Source organism: Homalodisca vitripennis, chromosome 1 (genome assembly GCF_021130785.1).
Source record: "Homalodisca vitripennis isolate AUS2020 chromosome 1, UT_GWSS_2.1, whole genome shotgun sequence".
Taxonomy (NCBI): Eukaryota; Metazoa; Arthropoda; class Insecta; order Hemiptera; family Cicadellidae; genus Homalodisca; species Homalodisca vitripennis.
Window position 1 is genome coordinate 59489082 of NC_060207.1, and position 25053 is coordinate 59514134.

Consider the following 25053-nt stretch of genomic DNA (forward strand, 5'->3'; position numbering starts at 1 on the left):
CTAAAACAATGCTTAAGCCTCAAACATTTTAAAAAACCTTCTTTTTTGTAAAATTATGGGAGATGTCTCATTTTAATGATATGATTAATGAAGTGGTTTTATATATTTTAAATATATCTTTAAGATTATGCATCTTCTATAATTCTGTGACCAAAAACAAGAGTGCAGCAGTATTTGAGGTTAACACTATTGTTATGTGGCTAAAATCCAACGAATTATACTAATGGAACGCGCTCTGGGCCGGAGAAACTGAGCTGAAATCCTGGGCTGCGTTCCGAGTCTGCAGGCACTGGAAATAGGCAAGAACTCACTCCGCCCATATGGCTGGCATTATAGTAATGATCTAACATCATTTTAAACCCCTTCTAGACTTAATAATATTGTTAGATACCACAATTTATTTATTATTACAAAATAACTGCTTTTTACCGTGGATTTTTATTTTTAGTAAAAAAAAAAAAACAGATGTTTGTACAATATCAAAATAATTGAGATTTTTACTTGATATTTTACTTATAAAGCCGGAAACCAAGATTACAGACATTAAAATATTTCCCAGGTGAAAAGAACAACTTTTTAATTGACAGTATTTTATTTCAAAGTAAACTACATAAAATGTACAAACTCCAATGGCTGTTGCATATGAGATGGAAAATAAAAAAATTGTTGGAACTGCTTCATTTTCTAGACATTTTCTTAGTGTGTCAGGCAAAATTAAATGGTAATCATGTTCGGTAAAATGTTTACTGCATAAAACAGTATGTTTTGTTGGCTTAAAATTATCTCTTTGTCACAGTAATCCACTTTTTTAATAAATTGTCATCATTCAATGGAAAGCTTTAACAAATAATAAAATACAGGTAGCTGAAAATCACAAAGATCCAATAATTATAAAGTAGAGTAGGTCAGTAGATATTGTTTTTAACAATGATTTATAAGTTTATGCATTTATAAGTGGTATAATGATCAGCATTGATATTTTGGATCAATACAGATGAAATAATTGAATGATAAGCATTTTTTACTCAACTATATAATTATTGTTCATGATTAAAAAATGATAGCTTATTAATTTACTCATTAACAGTATTACCGTACTTTTAATAATTTGGCAATACAGAAAATAATATTGGTGAGAATTACTATTTTGGAAGTTGCAAATAATCATTGACATGGTTGATGTAGTAAGAACTTACTTGTGAAAAGAAATGTGGCTGTCTTTAGTCCATCTGGACGTGCAGTTGTACGCAGAGCAACTCTTCACCATGTCACGAAATAAAAAACACTACCAACATTGACAAATAAAAAGAAAACAAACTAGTTGAGATGCTCAGATCAGACGTCTTGACGTAATAAACAGGATGAGTTGCCAACAATGCAAATAACAACAATGATTTGTGTTTCGGCATGAAAAGGCATGATGCCGTATCATCCCGTTGATCACCGCAAAACTCTGTGAGTTCTTGCCCACTTTAAGTGCAAGTCCATGGATACACCTGAAATGCACAGCTGTGTGAGACCGGAAAACACAACATGTGGCTTATGGCCAGTGCGTGTTCCAGTAGTATAGTTCGTTGCTAAAATCAAGATGGCTGCCAGCTGACTCTTAAACAAGAACGTTTATTGTTTTAGTCATGTGACTTTTGTGGAACATGTGATACAAATTAGTTTAATCAAATTTTAAATTGGTACTCGTTGGTTTAAATTTTATATTATTTTTATAATATCAATTCACATAACACTAATATTAATTAATTAATATTAAGGTAGTTTAGAATCATATACTACAGTAAATACTATCATTCAATATAAAATACTACACAAGTATTGTACTTAACCCTACATTAGTCACATGATCTGTGAGGGAAACAAGTACTTATCTTTGTCCTAATAGGGAATGGTACACTGTCTATATAAATACTTGGATGTCTTACTCGAACATAATTTAGTAATTCTGTGCCTTAATAAAATTCCTGTTAAAAACTAGTAATAGCCTTTAATATTTTCATGGAGATGAATTAATCCTCTCCTTATTATTTATGCCACTTCTGGGAAATGTCCATGCTGTTTTTAAATGTTATCATTTTGAATTTTGTTGTATAGCTGAGTGTTTAAATCCCCTCTATCCCACCCCAGTGGGCAAAAATAGTATTAAATAAATTCTAAAGAACAATAGAAGATTTTCTCTTGCATCCTGAATTGTTATCACAGAGGAATGGTGTCATTATATCTGGTCATTAATGGTATTGTTTTAATATTTTACAAGTACAATCTTCTCATTAATTATTCTTATGAAATTAGAGTTTTTATTTTTTTAGTTTGAATTAACTTCCTATCATTAATACAAGTTAAATTATAATGGTTTGGTTATACTGCTGTATTTGTAAAAATCTGATAAGTTTATGAACAATTAGGGACCTCAAATTGGACAACATTCTGTTGGACTTTGATGGCCACGTCCGGATAGCAGATTTTGGGATGTGCAAACTACAGATCTTCCTGGACCGTACAGCTGATACATTCTGCGGCACTCCGGACTACATGGCTCCTGAGGTAGGATCATAATAACTCTGTAAATGATTTTGGATCTTGTACAAAAAGTGTTGGAAGAGAGATGATGGTTTTGCTTGGACTTCACAAACATTCAACTGCACTCCATATTAAAATAGTTATTGGTGATATGAAAAATATATCAATAAACAGTTTAAGTGCTCAATTGGTCTTGAACTGGACTCAGTGACAAAAAATGTTTTGATTACTCAGTTCTGATTTAAAAACATCTATTTATGCTCATATTTAGTTACACACATAAGTGTAATCATGGGTGTTTTGATGGTTCTCCCTCTTCAATCACAAAAATATAAAATGTACAATTTGGTCAAGAAAGCATATTCAAGATATTTAAACAATATTATCATTAATAGAATTGTAAACAAATAGAGTAAGCACAAATTGTATACAGAATTTGTGATTTTCAAAAAATTAGAAATATGGATTGTCATAAAAATAAACGGCTCCTCTAATGAACCAAACCAGTAGTATCTTTGATTGTACTGGTTACTCAAAAAATAACTCATTCAGTACTATAAATTGTGGCACCAGAGTGAGCACTTGGAAACTCTGTGGTGTGACAGGCGGTACTGTGACGATTCTAGGCTCCCGTGAAGTGAACTTGTCTCTCTTATTCACTCCATTGATAGGATAACAAGTTATGAATTAATGCCTTTGTTTGGGTTGGCTCACTAAAATCGCAACTATAGTCCGCTTTCCAAATTCAGTGCTGCTGACAGTTGGAGAGGAATATCGTGACGCTAGTGCTGTCACTCAACATGACACTTCATTAACTATTGACAGAGAGGATAGTAAAAGCTTGCAAATATTATAGAAGGAGACCGCACATGTGCACAAGGTGGTCGTGGCACAGCCGTAAGGTCAGACCACAGAACTAATTGAACTGGATTTCAGTATACCTTGTTCATATAAATGATTTATCTCTTGTGTAACTTCTGGATTTCTTAGGATATATCCCAACAATAATTACTACTTTAGGTACAACATTATACAACAACCTTATTTACCATTTACAGTGTTTATCAATTATTAAAATGTCTATCAAGGTGTATAATAATTAATAGGGGTGGGTTGATTCCGATTCTCAATAACTTCCTAGCGGTATCGAGGTATTGAAGATTCTTTATATCATGACTCAATCCTGATATCAATATTTTCAGAGTATTTTATTGCAAAATAATGAATAAAACCAATAAAAGTCTTTATAATACACTTGGAAAGTTAGTGTCATGACTAGTGATATGTTGAAACTGAATCTCAAATCCACCGAAAATTTAAGTAAGTCTATTCGCTAACAACAGCCGATCCCAAATAAAAATTATACAATTTTTTTAGAATAGTACTATATTCTTATTTCTTAGTTACAAATAACACTGAAATCTGAATGAAATTATTTGGGAATCTGTCCACCAGTAATAATTAACGATAACTCCTAAATAGTTCTACAGGCTGGGTAGATAACAAATGTGTCCATTTGTCCCAGATTATCAAGGGGCTAAAGTACAACCAATGCGTGGACTGGTGGTCGTTTGGTATCCTACTATACGAGATGTTGGTGGGCCAGAGTCCCTTCAGTGGCTGTGATGAAGACGATCTGTTCTGGTGTATCTGCAATAGACAGCCCCACTACCCACGCTTCATTACATTGGAGGCTAAGCGGATACTCTGTCAGGTACAACTCATATGTCTATTCGAATGCTTATTATTTTGTAAACTTTGTTACATAGATTATTAACTAGAAATTAAAAAGTTTCACTGTTATATTTAGCAGTTAATTCAAAAATTAGAAGAATGTCATAAAAAATCTTTGCCAAATGAGGTTTAGCATGGCCAAAATTTCCAGACAGATGAATTAAATTTCATAAAAATTTGTATTAAATAAATAATTTTAACTATATTTTACCTTTAACACTTTGAGTGCTGCTGCTAAAATACTTTGCTCTTTATTACATTGTACCCAATTATAGTGATTTTCAAAAATCTTGGTCAAAAACTGTAAATAATAAAAATAAAGTATTAACATGAAATCCCATTATTTTCTTCTTTGTTTGGCTTATCAGGTTTTACATGCAATAAAGTAGTTTAAACATATTTACATCTAATCAAAACACGTGTAATATTCTCAGAATAAATGTCAACACTTTATGTTACAATTTAATGAAATATTATCATTATTTTTACTGTCAGGTAAAGCTGGCTGATAAAAACTAACAAACAATGCAAACCAATAAGCTTTTACTTTCTAAAACAGCCAAACTAGTACAGCACACACACTCCGGTAGTACATTATTTTAATGTATAATATTTAAAATTACATGATTCAATTGAAATATGAGACCAAACTCTTTCTTTTTATAACAAGAGAGTATAGCATCTATCAAGGCCATTGCTAAATGACCTTGGAATTATAGCAAGATGACAGAGTCCAGCAACAATGAATGTGACCCTTGGATGGGTGACTACTAAAATAATCCTGTGGTCAAAAGCAGGCCTCAGTTATTTGTATTAAGTATTCATCACATAAAGTGTTTATGTGTATTATGTACCAGCTGTTAGAGAAAGAGGCGACCAAGCGGCTAGGTTCATGTGAGAACGGTGCAGAGGAAGTGATGGGCCACCCCTTCTTCAATGGTTTGGACTGGAGCCGGCTGGAGCGCAGGGAACTGATGCCTCCTTTCAAACCGAATGTTGTAAGTCTTACCCACTTATGTATGGTGTTTTCCATTACTTCTGTGATAAAATTAAACATTTTTTTATATTTTATCTCTGTGATTTACATTGCTGTTGGAAAGCATGTTTATTGTTTATTGTTGTGTTGTGTTGGAGGCATGTAATATTGGGCTGATTAAATTATGCTACCAGACATCCTAGAATAAAAAATGGATCCTATTAATATATCTAACACTTTCAAGCCATTTAAATTGTTATGGCTTTTTCACAAAGTCAAATTTAAAAAAAAGAAATGTTTTGGAACTAAAGAAAACAATATGTATAAAAATGTTGATTCTTACAAAATTTAAATAGTTTAATTTTCATAGTAAATGCATTGTAAGTTTGTTAATACAGCGTAATTTTAATACAAAAGGTTAATAAATATAAAATGCAAAAAGTACGGTATAAATTTGAATCAAATTACATTGTGACTGTAACTGAGTGTTGGTATCATTGATTTTGTAGCAGACAATGAATGAGTAGCCAGCTGTCATTTTCCAGCTCTTAGAACAGATGTGAAGATTGCAATGGGTCTGAACTTTTGTCAACTGTATATTAATCCTAATTTATGGTTTAGTGGTGATATTTACTAGGTATTGAAGTGAAAATAAGTAATATTTTTGACCTTACGTCTGTGCACAATTTCATGGCCCATTATGGGTTAACATTTTATCAAAGTATTGCATACCTATAGTCATGTAAATACCAAACTATTTTCTCAGTTCTAGGGATTAAAAATCAACACATTTGACGGTGATAGAATTTTTTAGTTTTTTTATTACTTGTTATCCACTTCTAACAGAAAATAGTAGGCAGAAAAATAGTTTATTAATGTTATATGTTTATTATTTGGCAAAGGGTGCGAACCAAAAACTGATGGCACACAAAAGTAAGGTAATAGCACACATACTGCTACGACAGCTCAAGGTTCCCTGTACAATGCTAGTTGACAAATGATGCAATGATGGAAGAAGGATAAAAACGCAGGTAATCCTCTGTGCAGCTTCAACGTAATAGAAATATGTAACAGTATTTCCGGAGTGCTGCAGCCAAAGTTTATAACAGCCAATATGTTTGTATTAATTTTATTTAAATATATGCAAGACACATAAGAATACTGTAATATAAGACATGATGTGTTGTGGTTACAGAAACATCCTCTCGATGTACATTACTTTGACAAGCACTTCACTGCAGAGAGAGCTTGCCTTACACCTATAGACCCCTCGATACTCCAGTCCATGGATCAGACACAGTTTCAGGGCTTCAGCTACACTAATCCCAATGTCACGGAGTAAACTCTACGTAGTTGAAGTTTCACGTTAAACTAGCTCAAGAAACATTTAGTAAAACAAAAATCACTGTTGATGTATCACGGAAGCGTTCTAAAAAAATTTGACATTCACAAGGAATGAATATACCAAGATAAAATCTGTGAAGACATATATCTTGGACTGTCCAGCTTCTACACTAGTTCTAAATGCTTGTGGCAAGAGCAAACTTCCTCGATTTAATAGCACTGATTGTGGTTTAATTAAAACTACTGCTATTAGTTTTATTCTAATGTGTTCTCTGAGGAGTACAGCTTATATGTATGAACCATTTCATTCTTCCATACTGCTGTTTTAGGAGTCTGAACAAAATGTTTATAGATGTTAAAGAAATGGTTAAATGTTAAGTGGTATGTTATGTTTAAATCACTAGCAGTTTGTATTTTTTATAAGGTAGATAGCTACTTGTGTAGATCTTTAATCAATATCAGTCCTTCAAGTAAGCATTATTTACATTTAATACTGGTATATTATATTACTCATCACAGTTTTATATAGATTATGTTTGGATTTAGTTATTTCTTTTATTTATAAAGGTGCTGGCTGTTTCCTCATATTTCACCTAGAGATTCTTATATAAAACAAAAATGTTTTAAATCACAGATTTATTGATTCTGATTCAACTCAATACAATACAGTTTTGCAGTAATCAGCTTTTATTTAGTCTTCTTGCAGTTTTCTATTTATACAAAAATGTCTTGATTAAATAGCTCTGTGATTGTTGTTGACTGTTCAAATTGATTAATGGTAATTGGACTGCCGGTAATTTTTGTTATTCTATCTAGTTTTAAGAGATGTTAGTACAAAATATGAGTTATCAAGTATTGTGTGGATGATTTTGGTTAAGTTAAATGTTATATTGTAGTTTATTGTATATTTTTTTTATAAATAGTATATTGTCAATGTTTAAAAACCGTGTTCCTGCTTTAATTTAATATATAATTTGTATTTATTTATATTATCGTTAGTAACGCTGGATGGTTGGGATAAAAGTTTGTAATTTTAAAAATTAACAAACTAATCACAAATAATATTGAGTACTTGTTTTCGTGCCAAGCAAGGTAAATTATACTTTGTATATAGCTTACTATGTTTATGTATGGTGTATTAAAATTAATTGCATGTTATTTAAATAATGCAATTAAATCTGTATTGTCAATTGTAATGCCAACTATAACAATTTGATCTGTTTGTATTATTACAAATTTGATTGTATGTTACTCAGGAGAAGACTCTTACAAATTCAGATTTAAATTTGATTGAAATTGAAAATGAATTTTTAAAATTCTAAATTGATAATATCTTTAAAACAGTGGAATATCGTAATTTTAAAATCAGGCACTTTTTTGGTAACTACATGATGGCAGAATATTCTAATGCAGAAATGTATTAAGGAATGATTACTTAAATTTAATATTTATTTTTAATATTGCTTATTATGTACTGCATGCTAATTTTTAAATCTCCTTCTAACAACTTACAACTGTTCAGTAATTTTAAGTAAAGAGGATAGGGCACTAGTGTGGAAAATGGATAAATTTGTATTAATCTGGTAATAATGTTTATGATATACATACCACGTTTATAAGAAAGATTAATTATTAAAGTATAGTTTAGAAATGTCTGAGTCTTCTCTGATAATCATTTTTAAATTCTTTATGTTGCTTGTAATCAAATCTTACAGTAAAAGTTGCACTGTTATTCAAACCACCATATTCTGAATTTGCTCATAGTTGTCTTTATAATGATAATAATAAACATTGTATTCCTTAATATAAGATTTTTGTAAATAATATTTAAATCTGTTTTTGTTTAACATGGTCGATGTTGCTTCATATTTTGAGTATGTTTATATGTTAAATTGTTTATTTTTTGATAGCTTAAAATGTTGTTAAATTAGATTTAAGTTTCATAAATAAAACTTGTTTACAACCACTTTTAATTCATTATTGTCATTAGTTTAATATCAATTAATTGGTTTATGAAGCGCTGTTGTTTTATCATAGTGCAATTATATTAATATTAGTAATGTGTCATGGAGGTTTGCTTGTGAGAAATTAGAGAGGAGAGAGGACTGGATCATCTTAAGTTTATTCTCTGTTCGTAACATCTTTCGAAATACTGAGAATTGTAACCAAAATTGTATTGCTACTCTGTATTTAGTACAAATTTGCAAAACATTCCACAAAACATGCATTTCTTTCCTCAGTTTTCTTCTTATTTGAACAATTTCTCTCTGGCCAACAATTTTATCATACAGTAGTCTCGATAATTCAACCCCTGATAATCCGAGATTCCGTGTATTCCAAGGCACCTTAGAGTAACAAAAAGTTGTAGATTGTTTATTTAAATCAATAAAGTAATGCTTGTTAATCCTGAAGTGGGTGACTAAAATTTGTTTATGGCACATTGTATACAAGTCACTTGTGAGTCGTTCAGTGCTTTAATGATCTTTTGAGAAGTGAAGGTCAGTGGACAATGGCACCTGTCTGCTCAGATGATTCACGCGTTGTGAAAAATAGATCAGTATTGCTCTTACTGCCACTGTAACCGGTTTTGGTTCGTTCATGATTGTTTTATAGTTGTCAGGTGTTCAATTCAGTTGAGTAGTGCATGTGTTATTGCTAAGTGTGTGGGGTGTGTGGATTACTTTATGTGTAATTTTTGTGAATTTTTAGCTAATTTAGTGCAAATGAGTGGAAAAGTGAAGAGAAAGATTGTTTCTATCAAAGAAAAACTCACAGCATTAAAGAGGATTGATCAAGAAGAATCGCTGAAGAAAATAGCAGTTGATTATGATGTAGGCGAGACAACAGTAGGCGATTGCTGCAGAAATCGTAGCAAAATTGAACAGTTTTCTTCTGTTAAAAGTGTTGACATAACTGCATCCAACAGAAAGCAACGGAAAAATCCAAGTATGAAAAAAACAAGTGAAGCCCTTTGTCTGTGGTTCAGTAAACAACATCAAAAAGGAAGTTCTATTTCAGGCCCGATCTTTCAGGAAAAAGTGTTGTTTTTCTGAAACTAGTTAAAAGGAGGCGAACCTGATTTTACTGCAAATGCAGGATGGTTTGACCATTGGATAAAAGTATACGATATCAGGCAACTTAAAATATGCGGCAAAAAATTGTCAGCAGATTCTGAAGTTGTTGGAGAGTTTTTGAATGTCTCAGTAGATCAAAGATGAAAATCTTACAGTGAAACCAGATTTACAATTGTGACGAAACCGGACTGAATTTTAAGATGTTAACTTCAAAGACCCGTGTCTCTAAAGAAGAAAAGGCAGCCCCAGGACTTAAAAATCAAGAGAGAGAGTTACAGTGTTGCTGCTGTAAATACTAGTGGTGACCACAAATTAAAGCTGATGGTCATAGGTAAATCTGCTAAACCTTGAGCCTTAAAAAATATCTCAAAGTCTGATTTGCCCAGAACTTAAACAAATAAAAAATCTGCATGGATGAACAAAGCAATTTTTAAGAAATGGTTCTAAGTGCCAGAAAAAAAATATTTAAAGAAGCAGAATTTACCTTTGAAAGCAATTTTGACGCTAGACAACGCTGGGTGCCACCCTGATGAAGAAGACTAACTTGTGAGGAAATCTGCAACTCTGTTTTGCCGCCAAACGTCACTAGCATTATTCAGCCTAGGGATCAAGGCATATTGACGTTGTTTGTTGCAATGTGTGGCTCAAGCAACAGAAGGTGCAATAAAATTTTTTATTGTATATTATTTTTTATTTTATTTTTTTTTTACGATAAAAAATTTGTTAAGAAAACTCGTACAATGAAAGAGTGGTTTTTTGGATAGCTAAGTCTTAGGATGAAGTTAAAACAGACACTGTCAACAAATCGTGAAATAAGATCTTGAATAAAGACTCAAGCACAAGTAAAGAGAATGATCCAGATGACGATTTGCCCTTAGCAGAACTTATAAAGAAGTTCCCAGGATGTGAACAAACAGATTCGTTAAAAAATGATAAGCAACATGAAGTTACTGACCAAACTATCACAGAAATTATATCTGAACCAGGTAACCCAGCGGAAGGAAGTGATGACTAGGCTGTGTGTGAAGAGAGTATGGTAGTGATGACTCACAGAAGGGCTTGCGGTGCTTACCTACATAGAACAACAACCGGAAGCGACCCCAGTCGATACAATGCTCCTCAGATGACGGCAGGACATTAAAGCAAAAAATACATTGTCAAATTTAAAGCAAATTACTTTGGACTCCGTTTTCAAGTAAACCATATATGCATTCCAGGTAACTGAATCATGAATTATGTGTTTTACTGTATTCAGATTACTATATAAATTAAATCTCATACAAAAATATGTTGAGAACGCTTTTTTCCGTTTATTTAGTGTAATCCAAGTTTCTCAAAATTCAAGTTACCACCAGCCCCAATTACCTTGGATTATTGTAACTCTACTGTATTAGAAACAGCGATATATTACTGCCATATCTGGTGCACTGGGCCGTAGAATAAAAACCTCGATCCAAGGTTGCGTCCGGGATTGTGAAGGAACACTCAGCAAGCTTTACATGCGGTGACACCAGTTTTAAAGCATCTGTAGAATTGTTCGAATTGTATTTTTTGTAATTGTTAATAATCGTTTACTATACTCTGAAAATCTTTTTTTAATACAGAACATTATATTATGATGAATAATTAAGAATTTAACGTGGTGATTTACAGATTTAATCAATTACTAAGACATCAAAATGCCAATTTAAATTATTACATTTCTTCTGTATTGCTTGTATTTTGTTTCAATCTACATAACATTTGCAAAACTTAATTATAGGTTACAATGGTATAAATTTTATAGCAGACGAGAGATTGATCATATCTACATGTTAGAAACTAAAATTATTTCAATAATTATGATAATAAATTTAGTTATTTTTTATGAGATATTTCTCTGTTTGTGAATAAAATTCACAAATTTTCTCATCAGAGTGAAATTCATTCAGTAAGAAAAAAAATAATACTCACCAATGATTAATTGCTAATAATAGTCCTCTTCTATTTCTTCAATGAATATTGCGTATAAGTAGGGACAAATTTTAGAACCGCTTTATTTTTTAAACTATTCTGTATTTTATTTGTCAATATTTAACTGGTAATCGTTTTTGGTGAAATGTTTGCCGCATAAAACACTATGTTTAGTTGGCTTGAATATTTTTCTCTTTGTCGCACCATTTCATGTTTTAAGAAGTTTCCCATCATTTAAGGAAAAAACTAAAAAATAAAATATAATGTAATAATTTTTTTAGCTGAAGACAAGATGTACAATAGATTTATAATTCATTTTTTCTATTTATTTTCAATCACAGTATATCTGTGAATTACATTCTTGATCAATAAATTTTGGATATAATAAAAGAAATCTCATGATGCTACATTATCAATGTTAATTAGTAATTTTAAAATGTAGGCCTAGTAAACAAATAGAACTGTCAATATTTTTGGGGCATCTGTGGAATTTCAAATTTAAATTACAAAGTAATATTTGTACAAAAGTATTAGAATTGATACCTTTCAGTAACAGGAGTTATAGAGTATTCAGTTCTGCAGGTGCATGTTGCTGGCCTGGCACCTGTAGAATTTCGATGTGAAATTTTCACAATAACTAGTATACCTAATTTGTTCCAAAGTATTGGAATTTGTACCCTTTAGGAACAGGAGCTATAGCATATTCAATTCTACCGGACCAGCAACACCCTACTGACATACTCTAGCCCTGCACAGAGTATAGTCAATGAATACAAACCTTATAAGAAGCGTAAAGCTGATGGAGAATAGTCTGCCAAGTTGGTTTCCTGCCAAAACGAGCTTAGCGCGTCCGCTGCTAGGAGCACTTGTTTCCCCCTCTTTCCCTCTCGCTCTAGCTTGTTTTCTCTCTCTCTAACTGGCCACGCGCTGCCTTCTCCCTCACTCCCACTCTGTCTTCTGTCTCACTCTAGCTGGCCACGCCACGAGCGCCCTTCACGCTGCCTAGCGGTGGACGCGCTAAGCTTGCCAAATTCAAATAAAAGTTGGCAGACTTTTTAACATTGCCTTTGTGCTTCTTATAAGGTTTGTATTCATTGGTATAGTCCATTATGGTTACAAGTTAGTATCAGTTCCTTCAAGAGATTTTACTAAATAATAACCTCAGTGCACACCAGCTCAATAATCTCTCTGACTGGACTTTCCATAGACTCATGCAATACACCATAAAACTGCTCAGAAATAATTTTACTCTAACTCTCAGTATACATCTATCAGTTGAGCTATGCTGCTTTCAACCTACTATTTCATTTTACCTAATTGTGTAGAGTGTAAGTTCAGTTTCAAGTGTGGTTTTACTCGACAGAATGTAGTCATATGGAACACGACACCAAGTATTATATTCTTCATCAATAATAACAAATAAACAATATTGCCCTTAATTTAATTAAGATAAGGTATAGTGAAGATCTCACGAGGTTGAGATCGTTCCACAACAGGATTCTCTCTAAAGTAGGGCTTAAGGTCCAGGTTGATCTCAGGTCGAGGCTGGGTCTCGTATTCGTTCTGTAACTGTATCAGCTGTTCACGGTTGCGGTATAGCATGCAGCATGAGCGCATCGTGAAGTAGTACACAATCTCTACGCCACTCAGAAGGCTGAATCCCAAGAATAGGCCTGCAATGCCTCCAAATGATACTGGAATAATAGAAAAGATTTATTTTTGTATTTTAATAATGTAAAAGTGCTCTTACTCTGTCTTATAGAAGAAACAATCAAATAGTTCCACCATGTATTTAAAACCATTATTTTGACAAAATATGTAAATGTTATAGAACTTCACAGCCAGAAACATCCTGTAAACTTATTTGCTGTAATGCTCTTCAGCTCCTAGATCCATTGGGTGTTTCTTTAATTTGTCTATTTAGTCAAATGTTTGACCCTTCAAGCATCTCTCCAGTTTTGAAAATCAAATCATAGGCGATATTTTGGTGAATACAGGGCTAGATAATGGCAGATGACATAGTGTTTTGTGTAATAATGTGAAGAAGTAACACAGAATGGACTCCATCCTGTCCCCATTGATGATATTTTTAAAAGCATCATCATCTGCTATTTCAGAATTCCCAACTAACTTGAGCTAGATATTTAGTTTTTAATCATTATTCATTTGTCTCATGACAAACTTTGCTGCCAGTCACTGCATCTGCAATCGTTTAGGGCAAATGAAGCAGATCTTTGATATTTAACAAAATGGTTAGTTATTAGTATTTAGTTGCACAGCAGCATTTACACTGGTAACATATTTGTCTTCAGTCATGTTGATGATGTCCTGAGTGAGGGACATCTTCTGACGATATCAATCTTTCTTTTTTTATCTTTTGTATTTCGTAACAGCACAGTTGAGTCAAAATCATCAAACATGAAAAACATTAATTGGAGTATTAAAACAGGTAAGTCTAAACATAGTGTATGAACACTGCTTGCTTCACTCAAGAATACTACAACTAGTGATGCCTAACATACCACCTTTCAACAGTGTGTTCACACAAATACAAACGATCCTTGATCCTTTTTATCAACCTCATAAGATCATCTTTTGTCTTGCATATGGAATTTTAAATTATAGCTTTTAACGTTTTTGTCAAACAATATTGAACAGCACTGTACTTGGTTCTTTAGTTGTAAACATGTAATTAATGGCTTAACCTCTTAAATCAGTTTAATTAAAACTTACCCAAAAGGTCCACCCAGCCAAACAACACCTCCCTCTTGTATCTAACCATAGGCCAAGATACAAATCCTATTTCTAAGGAATTGTCACTATCAAGTCTGAAACAAATTGTTTATAAATCAATGAGTAAGCCACAGTTTCACTTTACTCTCTCTACAGGTTACGTTAGACTAATGTTAGGAAATAGCTGTTCAAAATTAATTTAGAATGTGAACAATCTCAGTTAAAATGAAAAGTGAGAATGTTCCTATTATTTTTTCTGATGTACCAATAGTCTGTGAAAGGATCTTATCATGGAACATGGGATGGTTAGTACAAAGAAGATAGAGGATTAATTTAAAAGTTGCTTGTCGCAGATGGGATTTTATGCTGTATTGTCTTTAACTCAGGCAATACCAGTGCCTTGTACCATGTGACACCTGCTCTTTAACAAAGACGTGTGTGAATTACATTTTTTTAAATAACACCATATCCATAGATCAAATATTACATAATAAAGCGGGTATTTTTATGATGAATGAAAAGCTTTACAATAATATTAAATTTTTTAATTATACTAATAAAAATGTATGACATGTTCTTAAAAATTACAGAAATATTACATTTGTCTATTTTCATTCACTGTTTATTTAACTCACTATAAAACATGGTGCACGTTGTATAATACCCCTTTTGATCATATGGAAGGAATAATGTGTCCAGTGCTATAACTGACTATAGAGAGTTAAGAAAAAAGTTGGACAAATTGTCTGATAACTAATTTTTTTAAATGCTTTTTAGGCATCAATATTTTTATATATGGAAACAAAAAATTTGTTGTATAACTAAATTTGAGGTTATTAATCATATGATAAGATCTGAAGTCCAAAAATCCTCTATTTGAAACATTTTAATGTTTAACAATAGATACGTAATTTATTTAGATATTTTATATTTTAAGTATTATTTGTCTAAGTTTATTGTTAAATACACAATATATTATGTTCTGAAATATCTTACATTTCATCACTATTTCATAATTCTCGTTATGTTTTACGTTCTCATTACTATAAGTTGTTAACATGGTAAAAAAAAGAAGAAAATATTGCATATCTTTTTAGATGATAAGTGTCTATAAAAAGTCATCATAAAACATGTGGTATACATATCACAGTAATAGTTTTATAGGTCAGTTTCGGGTACTATGTCAACTATCCCAACATAGAGAGGTCCTTCCCCTCATACCTCTGGTGCTAACCTCAACAAGTGTTATTGTTGGCATAGATGCTGCAATAACTGCTGTCAGCTCTGCTCTTTCATGATCCAAGCAGCCAAGAAGTCTCAACATCAAACAGATGTGCATGTATGACGACCACTACTCTGTTGGGATAATTATACTGACCAGCTGATGCAAATATCATAAAATACTGCAGTGAATTTATAAAGAGATAGAACCTTTCAATGTTAGTATACTTATTGATTTGCACAATCTAGAGTGAGTTTAAATATTGTACTAATATAAAATGACACTACAGACATTGTATAACATCTACACAACAACAAAAAATATAATCTGCTTCATGACATAAAAATTGAGCAGCAGCATTTTAGTGATACATACACAACATCATTGAGCTTATCCACTTCATACACAGTGTTCATGCAGCCGAGTTCACAGGAGCATGTCAAGTCCTTGGTTAGTTCAGCTGTAAAATGAGAAAAATGTCCATAATTTTATATGTGTCTTAGTATATCACTAAAAAATTTCAATTCTGTTAAACTTGTGTGTTATATGAAAACTTAGAATTTAATTTAATGTTTTGAATTATCCAAATAAATAACAGCCCTGCATAAAAAGGACTAAATTTTTTTTCAATTTGCTTTAGATTTGTAAAAACTCAGATTTTTAAGTAGTACTCATATCCTTGTACTTCATTCAATACTTATTTATCAAATAATATTACGTTACAGAAATCTATAAGAATATAGATTCACACGTTGTGTAAGGTAAAGTTTGCAACCGTAGTTTAGAATAAAACTACTTACCATTAAGTTTAGCTAAACAAGCCAATCCCTTCAAGTCACAGTGGGGAAATGTATCTGAAATAGTTAATAGAAAAACTTAATTCTGTAACAAAATTCTCAAAACACTTTAAAAAGCACTTGAAAGTTTTTAACCCTGAATCTGGCTGTTGAAATTCCTGTAATGTCAGGCACTATTTTGCATGCTGTGCACATCACCATTCAAATCTATGTAGAATGTTTATTATTCAAATAATGTATATACTATTAGATATTTTCTTTTTCAGTACATTGCAAGGAACATTTATCTGCAGTTTGATCTATTTTGTATTTCAATTTAGGATTTTGTCGACATTACAAATGAAAAAAAGAAAACCAAACATAAATTCTAAAGTGAGTTTTTTATAAAAAAAATGTGTTGTTCATTTTTCAAAATATTTCTTAAAAGGTTTCTTTTACAAAACAGAGAGAAATTCTTGTACACAAACTATTTGAATTTTTAATATTGTAAAATTTGTGTTCTTTACAAAAAACCAAATATTCAAATTAAAAAAATTGTAGACATTTTCAATGTGGTTATTATCTTTTGAAGCTTTTACTATTATACAACCTCTGATGCCAAATTTCACGATGAAAAGTCTGATATCACTTACAATCACAACCTTATACTAAAATAAAAAATCACAAAATACTAGCAACTAGTCAAAACTAGTTGTGTAATATTGTAGTAATGCCACTAACCATGCTTACAATGAATGTATTTCTGTCGACCAAACAGTAATTAACAGATGTTTGTTACTGATGCTCTTGTTCAGGAATAAATTCTAAATGCAGTGATCTAGCCAACCTTTTTCCCGAACGAAATTTCCTGTGTCGAAAGTAGACAACAAAATCCTAATATTTTGCATTTTGTCAAAGTGGGCAAGTATAAACGACAAACTATGTCTAGTATAGTTTTCATGGTACTAATTAAACTGTCATATGCGACATCTGTACCTATTGCATAGTAGATTCTATCCCAGTATAGGTGAATCACTCACTATTTAGGTATTTCTGCAGTGCAAATGTCTGAAGCTGAAGGTTCTGTACTACATATCAAGCTCTTCAGACCTAATTGATGTGATGGCACATAGTCACCCCTTTCATATATTACCAATATCTGCAATCAAAGTTGCTCAATGCTAATCCCCAGGAGTGCACATAACAATGGTGGAGCAGGTATAGGTGATTGTGTTTGTAGCAAATTAACCATTGATTATCAAAATGAGGCAAATCATTCTGAATAAACTTCTTAGACTCATCCAGTCTGTTGACATCACAATCACTATTATCAGCCAGGCTCTAAAGTTATTTTATGGAAATGTTTTGTGAATCAGCAGTAACTGATACCATTACTTCATCAAAAAGGCCATTCTAGGAAACCTGGCCATATATGGAATATAAATGTTTCTTAATGTGTCGTGTTTTGTTTCTTTCAGAAGTCATTTTATAGATGCATATTGTTGTTTTTGGAATTGGCTAGGATCTTGAGTTAATAAATGGAAATTCCATCTTTCTGATGGTTGTCTCAGCATTAAAATAAGCATTAGTAAGAGTGCCCAATAGTTTGTAAGCATAAATGAGGTTTATAGAGAATGTTGCTGACAGTGCTTGTTAGACCTCTTTATTGTTTTGATGACATAGTCTATGTTTAATAAAGAATGTTAGTGTTCTCAAGCTAGAAATTATGTAAGAATTTCTTGCATCATTTTGCATCTGTTATTATGTTTGGAGTCAAGATTCAAATTCAAACCCTTAGTAAATATATATTAAAATGGCTCCTTTACTGATTGTGAGAAAAGATATTCTCATTTTCCTCTGCATCTTTCTCTGCTCTGGTATACTGATGTTGACTGTTGAGCAGGATAAGTTTTTCTCCCATGTTCCTTGTAGTAATTAGTGCCTTTAGTTGTCTCTTTTCTCTATTGTAGGTTTGATAACAGATGATCATTATTAAAAAGTAATGATTAGTTTTTAGGTTCTTTAGAATTTCTCATATATTTTGTTTACCATTGCATGTAAATGTTGCTGATCAAAATAAAATAAATTTTATGAAATCCTTGATATTTAATTATGTAACTTTTGGATGCCCATTCTCGCAACATAAATCATAAATTATTTGCATACAACTCTGGAAATTACAAATTAAACTTATTACTACTACTAAATTACATGACTGAGAATAACTAAAATAATAAAGAGTTTTTTCATTATGTGAAGATGTATAATAGCAATTTCAGTATAAATGGAGTCACCTACCAAATTCCTGATAGAAGAAGGGCACACAGCCACATAGAGCTTTGGCTCGCCTCATCCTACACTCAACCATACAGGTGCTGTAGGTGTAGTTGGTATCGGAAAGTAGTTGCACCTAAAAATTCAAGTAGTTATTTCACCCTTAGAATATTTACAACATACTTTAATTGTTTCTCTCCACCACCTGATATACTTAATTACCTCACGTGGGAACACACAGTGGCGCTGACGAACGCTAAGTTGACGTGCATCATCTGTAGTGTATGTGTGCTTAGCAGAGAACTGAATTTTGTTAATTGTCCTCTTCCACACATGTTGGGGAGCCAAATCCAGGCTGGGTCCCTCGTCTGCACTATGGATGTACACCTGGCATGAGCATACAGACATTTTTAATATAGATGTGTAAGAAAACATTCAAATTCAAAATCAATTTATTTTCAGGAATACAGAGAAAAATCAGAACAGAGGCATTTATTAAAATAATGTTCATAGACATTATTAATAACGCAAGAAAGACTACTCTAGCACACACAATTGATCTATGTGGGTTGATAAAGTACTAACTGACTTTTTGTTTTCTAATGTAATAAACTACTGAGTGAGGGATGTAGTTACCTAAGAAATGTAAATGCAATACACATTTCACCACCACCAAAATGTTGAACCAAGTATTTTCAACACAGAGATAATATACGTATTAAGAAGCACATTCTTGTAAATCATATCAAGTACACTGATTTAGACTAGTATAGTATGATAGGCTTACAGCTCAATGGTCGTGGCAAGAAAAAAAGTGGTGACAGATTTGTAAAATTGTACCTACAAGGGAGACTAAGGGCTCATTAATTTATGTGCCTGATATTGTTTTAAATGTATCAATTTAGGAAAATTATAAAGTGAAACAATTATCGTTTCATATTTTACCCCTTTTGATAACATCCCATTTCCTCTTTTGATTTCATGAGAAACCATGTTGTGTGCTTATAAAGTTCAAATTGGCTTTCGGACTATGGGGAAAGATTAACTGTTGTTCGCTTTCAATAGTTCAAGCAAAGCTATCATTCCAGCTTCTATAAACAGTTATTAATTTTATGCCTTAATTGATATAGGGAGCTCACCTAGTTTTATAAATCATAGTGTTATTTATACTTATACAAAATGCCTGGCTATCTTGCTTGAAAGAAGTATCATCCATGGCTTCCACTTCTTTATGATCCGTTATGGTGTGGTGAGAGGTCAATGTAAAACTGATCCCAATCTACAAGGGCATATCTGTCAAATGTCATCTATTTACATTTAGTATCTTGTCAAATTTATGCTCGGACATCATCATAGGATATGATATTTTGAAACAATTCTATTGCACAGCTAGATACAGTTTGGTGCCTCTGAGACTCCTCTCGTGGCATGTAGCTGTGGCCATGTAGTGCATACTCAGCTTTTCTTCAGATTGCAAACCCATATCCATAAATTTTCGTACACATAAAATTTGTCTAGTACTGTAGATTGGTGGTAGATAATTCACAATCAATTAACAACTTTACAGAATTAGATGCTGTTCTGCTGCCAAATATAGATGAAATTGTTAACCACGTAGCTGCATACTGTATGTTCAGTTCAATTATAGATTTGTGTAATGCTTATCATCAAGCTCATGTCAGGGAGAAAGATGAACCTTATACTGCCTAAGAGGCTTGCGGAAATTGTAGCAGTTTATACTGTCCATTTGGAGTAATGGTGTACCTGCAATTTCAATATACAGTACTTTGATCAAAATCATTTCAGACAAAGGTCTGAAGAGAGTGTATGCATACCTGGATGACGTAACGATCTGTGGTCTTACTCAGGACGGACATGACAGAAACTTTTATAATTTACTATTCATCTCTTTGAAAATGTTATTAGTCATAAATTCTTAAAACCAGATCTTGACCTTGAATCCCCTGAATGAATTCAAATGCTCTTCCTACAAACATTTCTTCACTTCGCCAACCTATTGGTATATTATCAAAAAAGAGTTTGAGGACTTCAAACAAATTACTATATTATACTCTAACACCTTAGATTGGTCGATCAAACATCATGATGGCCACTAAAATATCCCAAAAAAACTCACCCTGACATTGTTCTGCTCCACATTGAGAATGTTGACAATCATTGCCCACTTAGAGTCAGTCTCGTGGATTAAGTGTGGCTTGAATTCTCCTTCCTCACCAGTGACCCTTGACATAACATCGTTTTGTTATTTAAATATAAGTGTAGTAATAAAGTTTCCTGTGCCATTTTAAAATATTCTACACACAAAAAACAACAAAACAACGCAATGTTTTTTTTAAATAATATTTTGATAATTTGATGTTGATAATATTTTAAACACAGTAATTCATTCCTTTGAATGTATAGCATTTCTACAACCCTCATTACCTTATACAATCTAACTTTGCAAACCTGAGGTTATCACTGCCACCGTGGGAGTGGCGAGAATTGAAAGTGAAGCAAAACCCGACCTCAGTTAGAATGGCACTGAATCCTTCGCAGCAGTTGTAAGGTGTTCCCTTCCACTCACAATCAAACAGCACATCAGAGCAATCACTCATAACCTAACAAAACAAAAACCTATTGATCCCAATGTTCACAAATATGTATGATAGCAAATCAAAAGAACTTCAACATATAGAAGCACATGGCTAAAACTAAATTAAAGAGGGTTAATATACAAATGCAGACAATGAAATATTTTATTTGTCAAGGTATTTTAAAATAATATATTTGAGTTGTAGTGGTGAAATTAACATTGACTACATTGAGATTAATTGTGAAGTTCAATAAGTTTTAAAATAATTGACTTATTAAGAACTACTGAGAGTCAACTTACCAAGATTAACTGCTTAACTAATCCCAAAATCTGTTAATAAAGTTTAGAACAGAGTGATAGACTAAGAGTTCAATACCTAAAAATAACTGAAGAAGTAATTTGTCAATACCTTATACAGGATGTCCTCAAAGTTCGTTGAAGGCAATTTGGAAACTAGAGCAGAGTTGTCTGAGAACTGCAGGATATTTTGTAGGTCCGAGACACTTAGAAGAGCTAAAGTCTTTACAAAGGCTATGTACAGTTCGCTGTTTTCTAATGCTGAAACATTACCCCAAGTGCTGAAAATTAAAAACATTAATGTATTAAAACAAGAATATTGTATTAAATAAATAAACAATTATTTTAAATACATTTTCCATCAAATTAATTAATCTTATAACCTGGATTATGGATTCCATAATCCAGTCTTATACTGAATAATGATTGTTGGATTTTGTTTTAATTGGCAGAAGAGAGATTTGTTCCAAAACAACTTCAGACAGGGGCGCACCAACGGAAGGGGGGACGAACTGGACCAGCTCCCCCCCCCCCCCATTCAAGAGCATTTCATTTCAAGATGATTGCCTAATGGTCTATTTTCGACTTAACATACGTTGGAACTTTGAAATAAATCACAATAAAATGTATAATTCAAAACTAATACCTATTTTAATTTACAAAATACACGGCACTGCACATACAATAATTACATTTTTTCAAAACCTTAAATATTTTAATTTCACCCCCATTCAGCAACCACAAAGTGAGGTTAGTTTTTACTACTCTATTGGCCGTACTACCTGTAACCGAGTACAAAATGTACTCATACTCATTTAGACTCTTAGGTTACATAGTTCTTCAAAAAGGGTACAAGTACAGGTTGTAGTCAGGCTCATACTTAGACCGGTTTTATTCGGAAAATTTTACCGGTGCCCCACCACACATCTATTGAAGTGACCGTGTTGACGGACGGGTGACGGGACATGACGGGGCCCGGCTGAATATCATTTCTGGGGCCCCAGGTTGTATTTACTGTTACTGCTAAACTAGTCAGAGTATTTTGTACCAAGAACGGCGGTAAGAGTATCAAATATCTCTATCGTAAAAGTATTTGAAACAGTGATATGCACCTGGTACTTTTGGTATACGCGGTAACTTGTACTCCCTGTACAGAAGAGTAACCGGTACAAAAAGTAGCCTCCACGTGATCAGTTATTAAATTAGTGAGTAAGTTACCGAGCTCCGAGTAGTATTCTAGTGTGTTAGTTTACTGTCATTCATTGTCACTGCGAGGTAACCCCGCCCGGGCAATCTGGCGATTGCGCGTTAAAACGAACAGTTGCCGATTACGATGAATTAACAATACTTACTCAATTTAATATGTGTTAAAAATTCAACGTTTTAATTGTGGACCACATGTCAAGAATAGAATTTGATGGCATTTAACGGACAAAAATAAGATGGTAATTTAATAACAACTTTTTTCATGCCATAACTTAAAATTACATAACAAAATTACAATTCCAGTATTTGGCAATTGTTTATACTATCTTGTATAAACATTAGGTCTTAATCGGATCACAAGTTTCTGAGCTATGAATTTTCAAAGTTAGAGTTTAATTGAAAATCCTCAAAATTAGTATTTTTCGTTGTTATTGATATAAAATTGGAAATGATGAGTTAGTAAACAGTTTGATATGTAGAAAGACAGAAATAAACAAGCTAAATTTTAATATAGCTCCCATTATTGCAGCTTTATTAGTTAGTTTGTTATCAACTTTCAAACTCGGATATCTATATTTTTATTCAAGAGTAGACATCAATATTTATCTTTGGTCTTTATTTGTGATTCAAAATTAACTATTTTATTCAATATTTTATTAATGTTATGATTAAGTTTTGTTTCAGTTAATACATTTCATATAAACTGTATTTTTTACAGAAGATTTTAATTATCCCTTTATAAGCTTCCCCTTTTGATTGGATCTTAGGACCTAGTACTTCAAAAACTTAAAGGGGTGGACCGCCGAACCTTTCTGCAAGTATGGGGAGGTTTCCATACACACGACTCCGGTGTTTCGGACATCCCCCAGAGAAGATTTCTGGGTGCGCCACTGACTTCATATGTAATAAAATATTAAAACATGTCTTACAGATTGGTTCTTAAGGAAAGGAGCTAAATCATTATCTAATGTAACAAACCTCTCAATGTACTCTATGATTAAGGATTCGTTGGTGGGGTCTTGTGGACAGAGTGTGACGGTGGGGAAAGGCACTTCCCAATTATGGAAGTCTGTATCCAGCCCTGTGATGGTGGGATTGGTCTGGAACTTCTCCCACAGGGAGACAATGATGATCAGTGTGACCATTGTCCCAACTGAGGTTAGACAGAACCAAATAAACCTAAACAATCAAACATGATCAATTGTGTTGAAAATATCAGGATTAAATCTACTAAACATAGGTGAAACTAGTCCATACTTTATCATTTATACATCAAAGTCAAGAAATATAGAAAAAGATAAGGATCCTAACCGCTCACAAAATGGTCGGTCCTTCTCAGCTATGTAGCGGACACCATGCAATGTGCTCTTGTCGAAGAACTCGCCTGTCTGGTAACGCCAACTGGTTTTGAGTAGTCCCCATCCCTCTTTTTGCTTCCCTCCTGTTCTTCGGTGCATAATCTACTTTCACCTTCTGCAACTTATAGGTCATTGTATTCAAGATAACTGTTCCATCAAAACAGTCCCAAATAACTTCCTGTAGAAATTAATGTGATCTCACTCTTCATTCAGTAGAGAAATAAAAATAAAATTCACAATTTTGAACATATCAGGAAAGTATTTATGCTTTCTAAATAAAAGTGAGAACCAAAATAAATAATTCAATTTACTGTTTAAATATAGTCCTTAAAACTTGCACACATACAGGAAAATTCTATTTTCAACATTAAAAGCTGATATTGAATTGCTAGATATTAACTGGAATTCTCTACTAGACTCAATGATTTGTAATATGTTACTTTTAATATAATCCTATATAACCTTTATTTAATCTATACACTTAAAAAAACATGAGTAATCCAGAAAACTGATTGTTGCAGGCCATGATACAGCTACAAGCAAAATTTTAAGTTTCTATGGCACTGCAAGAGAATAAATATTTGTATCAGTCATTTAATCAGTGAATATTCATTCTGAGAATTATGCAATTTATTGGAATCATTAAAACTATGCAAATTATGTTGATGTTATTTATGTTGACGAATTCATCATGTGTGGTAATAATTCATCATTTATAAATATTTCCATATAACCTTTTTTATTTTAAGGTTTATAGAACCATAAATCATGATTTTTGTTGAACAGATAGCCTACATTTTAAAAGGTGAATTTGATTTGTTTCAATTTTTTTATTTTCAAAAAAAAATAGCATAAACCACATCTGTATAAAAATATCTTAAAACGGTTTAATTACAGTGTAATATAGAAGTATAATTGAAGTATGGGGAATCAAAAGTCTTCATTCTTGTGTGCTTGCAACACAAAAATGTACAAGTAAAT

At 32.4% G+C, this 25053-nt stretch overlaps 2 protein-coding genes across 3 annotated transcripts in view; one reads left to right on the plus strand and one right to left on the minus strand.

Moving 5' to 3' along the window:
- Window positions 1-8549, plus strand: part of LOC124362575 (putative surface protein SACOL0050) — a 52527-nt gene extending 43978 nt beyond the window's left edge. For both annotated transcript variants that reach the window (XM_046817204.1, XM_046817213.1), the window contains 4 exons: window positions 2415-2553; window positions 4055-4243; window positions 5121-5261; window positions 6435-8549. In XM_046817204.1, coding sequence (XP_046673160.1) covers window positions 2415-2553; window positions 4055-4243; window positions 5121-5261; window positions 6435-6581 — 616 coding nt within the window. In that variant the 3' untranslated portion in view covers window positions 6582-8549. The remainder of the gene's footprint in view (window positions 1-2414; window positions 2554-4054; window positions 4244-5120; window positions 5262-6434) is intronic.
- A 3857-nt stretch (window positions 8550-12406) lies between these two features.
- LOC124362597 (sodium channel protein Nach-like) lies at window positions 12407-24373 on the minus strand. Its single transcript, XM_046817246.1, has 11 exons — window positions 24026-24373; window positions 23693-23893; window positions 21621-21789; window positions 21085-21236; window positions 20753-20858; window positions 18838-19002; window positions 18640-18751; window positions 16366-16419; window positions 15941-16025; window positions 14344-14438; window positions 12407-13304 (listed from the first exon to the last, which is right to left on the minus strand). The coding sequence occupies exons 1-11, from the start codon at window positions 24169-24171 to the stop codon at window positions 13051-13053; spliced, it is 1539 nt and encodes a 512-aa protein (XP_046673202.1). The 5' UTR covers window positions 24172-24373; the 3' UTR covers window positions 12407-13050.
- Window positions 24374-25053: the final 680 nt, after the last annotated feature.